The 5,166-nt window shown below is 51.1% G+C and overlaps 2 protein-coding genes across 2 annotated transcripts; one reads left to right on the plus strand and one right to left on the minus strand.

The window, feature by feature from the left end:
• Nucleotides 1–252: 252 nt before the first annotated feature.
• On the plus strand, nucleotides 253–1,966 carry PV06_08600 (uncharacterized protein; the record flags this gene model as incomplete). Its single annotated transcript, XM_016409953.1, has 3 exons — nucleotides 253–654; nucleotides 724–1,774; nucleotides 1,840–1,966. 3 exons carry the CDS (start codon nucleotides 253–255, stop codon nucleotides 1,944–1,946), a joined length of 1,560 nt encoding a protein of 519 aa, XP_016260261.1. The 3' UTR covers nucleotides 1,947–1,966.
• A 272-nt stretch (nucleotides 1,967–2,238) lies between these two features.
• On the minus strand, nucleotides 2,239–3,096 carry PV06_08601 (uncharacterized protein). The gene has a single exon (XM_016409954.1). It carries the CDS (start codon nucleotides 3,018–3,020, stop codon nucleotides 2,529–2,531), a length of 492 nt encoding a protein of 163 aa, XP_016260262.1. The 5' UTR covers nucleotides 3,021–3,096; the 3' UTR covers nucleotides 2,239–2,528.
• Between the last annotated feature and the right edge of the window lie 2,070 nt (nucleotides 3,097–5,166).

Here is a 5,166-nt window from a genome sequence, read left to right on the forward strand (position 1 = left end):
CCATTCAAGCGACACACCAAAAGCATGCTCAGTGATGTGAACGAAGATGTACTCGTACGATGGCATGACATTGCATGAAGCCAGAGAGGGAATGCAGCGCGGGTAGTCCGAGTCACCCGTCCTCACCATCGTAGACATAAAATGTTAGGTTGTGTAAAAGACAGCCCCTTGTCCAGCACATTTAAGTCTTGTGTTGGCATAATTTCCAGCTGTAAATCCAAGCTTTATTGACATCAGCAAAAGCCGTCGACAATGACTTCCTCGCAGCCATACTACACTCTCGCCGAAGGCGTCCCTTTGCCACGTAACGATACCATTCAACAACTATCGACGGGATCCGGGGGTGGTCATGTCCTGCTCACAAGCACACAGCTCCTTGAGAATCTGGCACATTTCTCTCGTGAACGAATCCCAGAGCGTACAGTTCACGCAAAGGCGTCCTCTGCACGAGGCTACTTCGAGGTTACAGATGATGTATCAGACATAACGGATGCAGATTTCCTCAACGGCATTGGGAAGAAATGTGAGGTCTTGATGAGAATCTCAACAGTTGGGCCTGAGCGTGGGTCGGCGGACACTGTTCGAGATTTTCGAGGCTTCGCTGTCAAGTTCAAAACCAACGAAGGAAATCAGGACTTTGTCTTCAATAACCAGGTAAGTCCGAGATACTATGACGGACCAAACCTGGTTCCTAGAGAAGACTAAATGCTAAAAGCCTCCAAGCCAGTGTTCTTTGTTCGCGATCCTGTCAAATTTCCCTCGTTGAATCGAAGCCATAAGAGACACCCGACAACGAATGCGTCGAATGCCGATATGTTTTGGGACTTTCATGTCAATAATCAGGAGAGTATCCATGCCCTTATGTTCTTGTTCGGTGACAGGGGTCTTCCATCATCCGTTCGTCACGTCAACGGCTACAGTGGTAACACCTACAAATTCACAAAAGACAATGGTACCTCATCCGTGTATGCACGGATCACATTCAAGACCAATCAAGGAATACACTACTATACCAACGCCGAGGGTGCCAAATTCGCCGGTACAGCGCCGGACAAACATATTCTCGATCTCCAGGATTCTATCAAAGCCGGAGACTTCCCTTCATGGGATGTGTACATCCAAGTGATCCGCCCTGAGGACATCGAGAAGGCGCCCATCAACATCTTCGACATGACCAAAGTGTGGCCAAAGAAGCTCTACCCGTTGCGAAAGATGGGGCGCGTCACTCTGGACAAGAACCCCAAGAACTGGTTTGCTGAGGTCGAACAGGCGGCCTTTTCTCCAAGTAACATGGTCCCAGGGATCGGTCCCAGCCCTGACCCGATGCTGCAGGCCAGAATGTTCGCCTATCCAGATGCGGCTCGATATCGACTAGGTGTCAACTATCAATTTCTCCCGACCAACGCCCCAACCAGCAAAGTCTACTGCCCAATCGAGCGGGATGGGTTCATGAATTTCACTCAGAACTACGGAGGTGATCCCAACTATATAGGCACGCAGATCAAACCAAACAGGTTCACTACAAGGACCAGCTCGGAGCCGACAAGCGAAGTTGAGGCACTTTCGTTATCGTCCAAAGCGAAGACCGCAGACCAAGTCCAAGTCACCTTGCCGGTCTCGGCGTTCACGGAAGTAACGGACAAAGACTTCGATCAGGCAATTGCTCTGTGGAAAATCATGGGCACACAGGATGGTGCTCAAGACCGTTTCGTCAACAATCTGGCTGGACATGTGAGTGGCGTTGAAACCAAGTGGATCAGAGAGAAAGTCTACGGTAAGAAAGCCCCCCAAATATTCACACTTGTAAGCATGCGTATGCTAATGCCATGGGCTGTCTAGAAATGTTCTCAAAAGTCGATAAGAATCTGGGTGACAAACTCAAGAAGGTAACGGAGGGGAAAATCGCTGGTGATCATGCCCATGTCCATAAGACCGCATGGCATTAGGGACAAACCATGTTCGTACTGATCACAATATGACTAAGGGTGTCAAGCAGCGTGGCGTTGGGATATCCAACAGATGCACAGTGTGGCTGTCCTTCGTCTAGGTTTACATGTATACATAGTAGGCTCGATGCATGCCCAGTGAAAATCAGCTAGAGCTAGGCTTCTTGACATCCAATGCTCGCTTATTCGCAATCTTTATCACCAGCTTGTTTCTTCTGCCTTCCATACTGGGTGCTGGGTGTTTCTCAGACCGATTGCTTCTAATAGGATTACATGTGGTAATAAAAAACTGAACATGGTGGGATTACATTGTCACAGCCCGCTATATATATATGGTTCAACCTGGAATTGCACGTCAATCACGCTAGTACCTTGTTACAGGCACAGTGAAAGTCATCACAAAGAACGGATAGCGTAGAATATTAAAGGCGTCTGGTGAGGTGAGACGAATGGAAGCGTGCTTTCTTTTTGTTACAGATAGAGAGGAGAGTGTTAGAGGAGGCCCCCAAGGTTACATCAATACAGCCCTGTGATCATTTCTTGTTGACCCATTCGGTTTTTCACGCATCAATTGCAAGCCCTCTAGGTCAACAGGTAGCCCAAAGCAAGCCCGAGAATGGGCAAGGACATGAACATATGACCCTTGCTCTTGTCAGAGGTGACCCCCTCCGCCTCGGACGATAAGGTGCCATCCTCAACCAGCCGCGACAAGACCAACGAGTCCCCCAGTGCGACCACAGTACCAACCAAGAGTGAGATTCCTAGAGTCCTCTTAACGGCGATGGAGGCGAGCGGGGAGTTCCGACATAGAGAGGAAATTTGCCAGAAGGCTGTGAGGGAGAGCAGTGACGCGCCGCTCGCGAGGTTGCGGATTCCAATGGCTTGAATGAATGCCTTCTGCTCGAAGGACGAAGTTGAGCCAGCTTTTGTGATCACACCGAATTGGCGTGCCCAATCGAACGGCGATTGGAGGGCGTAGATGCCGCCTGCTAAGCCTCCCGTCCCCAAGAGGATCGTCAGCCCCGGTAGCACGGCGGAGTGGAGGGAGGATGTGGAGAGAAGGGTTTTATCCATGACAATGATCAATTCGCTTCGATTTTGGGGCTTGAGGAATTGTACTTGTCTGTGGGATTGTTGGGATGATAAGATGGTCTATATACTATGGAGCAACTGGAAGCTGTGTTTGTTCCGATTCAAATACCGCTTTGGCACGGGACACGCGTGCTGCCTCAGCCACCGCATCATAAGTGAAACTCAATCGGACAACGGCTTCACCTTTTGAAGTATCCCGAGAGGCTGCGGGGAATCCGATACCGAGAAACCACTTTTCAGCGTATGAAAAGTCTCGACAAACGTGCATCTTGTAAGACTTAAGCTTGCTCAGAAATTTACCTAAGCTTGCAGCAATTCATTTTCGACGCGTGCGCCAAACGATAAGTAGCACCGGCTAATAATAAACTGCCTACGCCGCGTCCCTGCATTGCCCCGGTTAGAACCCTTTGCATGATTTCTAGAATATGAGCGACTCAAGCTATTCTGGTCTAGGTAGTTTCTAACTCATACACTACATGCACAGGCGAATTGTGTGTCTACTACCAGTGCCCAATTCGGTCAAACCCAATTGAGCCTTTGGGAATGCTTCAGGCCATCAAGCCAACCCCGAGACCGCCGTTGGTGCTGTGGACATTAGTCTGAGCTGCTGATGGCTTTAAAAGGCTTGTCAGAGCGCGTTCGAGCGTCTCATATGGATCAGACGTGGCCGTTGGAAAGCGACAAGCAATGTAGCGATCAGGCCGTACAAGAAGTGCACCGTCGGCACTGATCTCGCTCAACTTGGCCCAAGACCTTGTCGGATCACCAACGTCGCCACCAGCTGTGATGCGATAGCTCTCGATGGGAATGCCCGACTGACCAGACAATCGTGTGGCGGCTTCACACCAATTTTTCCCCCTGGAGCCGGTGAGTATGATGAAGTTCCCGATGCCTCCGAGGTCATGAGTCGACAAGCGGTTACCACGTTTGTTCAGCCAAACGTGCGGCAGTCGGTGACCTGGTCGAGTCGTCGGGGTGTAGGCAATGCCCATCGGATCTCGGAGCGGGGCTGGTGATCCGTCAGGAATCGTTAAGCCTTCCTCGTAATGGAAGCCTATCTCTCGGTCATGAGGGTCAAGCTCCATGCGGCCGGTACCAAACACTTCAGCTCCAACTGCGCGACGTGTCCTCCCCATAGGACTGTCTTCCAGGTACTTTAGGAATACTGCTTTCCTCTGCTCTGGTGTCTTGGCGTGGATCAGTCCAATTCCGGCTTCAAATGCGAACTGGTTTTGAAAAGCGAACAGCGCATACTCGATGTTGTCTTGGATCACTGGCCTTCGTTCGGTCTCATAAGTATGCAGGATTGATTCATTGGCCCAACCCTTTATCACTGCCGCGAGCTTCCAGGCCAAGTTGTCCGCATCCTGGATCGCCGACTGCAAGCCGAGCCCGGACGTCGGAGGTTGGCGATGAGCTGCGTCGCCGATGAAGAAGACATTGCCGACGTGGCTTTTTTCAATATGCACTGATTCAATATGCCACGGGCTGACACCCAGAATCTCAGCGTCTAGCTCTGGGAGGTTCAAGAGTGCCCTGAGACGGGTGAGCGCACGCTCTTTCGTGAGATTTTGGGCGTCCGGCTCATCAGGTGGGATCATGAGGTGAATCGTCCATGTCTCGGAATGGCGATCCCAGTTCTTTGGACCAGCCTTGACCAAAGCGCCACCGGTCCACGAGCCAAATCGAGGGCCAACGAACCAATGGACAACCACATCGTCGGTCACGTATTCGGAAAGGTCCGCTCCGAAATAAAGGCTCGTCATGGTTGCGAGACCAGACTGTCCAACCATCGAAATACCAAGCATTGGTCCGACCGTTCGGCCACCGTCCGCCGCAATAACATATCGTGCGCGAATCTTGTGCACATGACCATTCGCAACCTCGCGAACTTCCGCCACGACTCCGCCATCATTTTGGAAAAGGCGGGTTAATTCGAACCCGAAACATACCTTCCCTGGGTTTCTGTCTTCTGCATTGCTACGGAGCAGAGGCTCGAGAAGATACTGACCCAGACCGGCGGAGAGTTCGGGACTATCTTTCTCGAATATTTCCCGAAAGACACCTTCTCCATTCACGTCGAGGCTGAATAATTCTCGCCGGTCCAACTCGTCACTTCCCCCAAGAG

Source organism: Exophiala oligosperma (assembly GCF_000835515.1).
Source record: "Exophiala oligosperma strain CBS 72588 unplaced genomic scaffold supercont1.8, whole genome shotgun sequence".
NCBI classification, from domain to species: Eukaryota; Fungi; Ascomycota; class Eurotiomycetes; order Chaetothyriales; family Herpotrichiellaceae; genus Exophiala; species Exophiala oligosperma.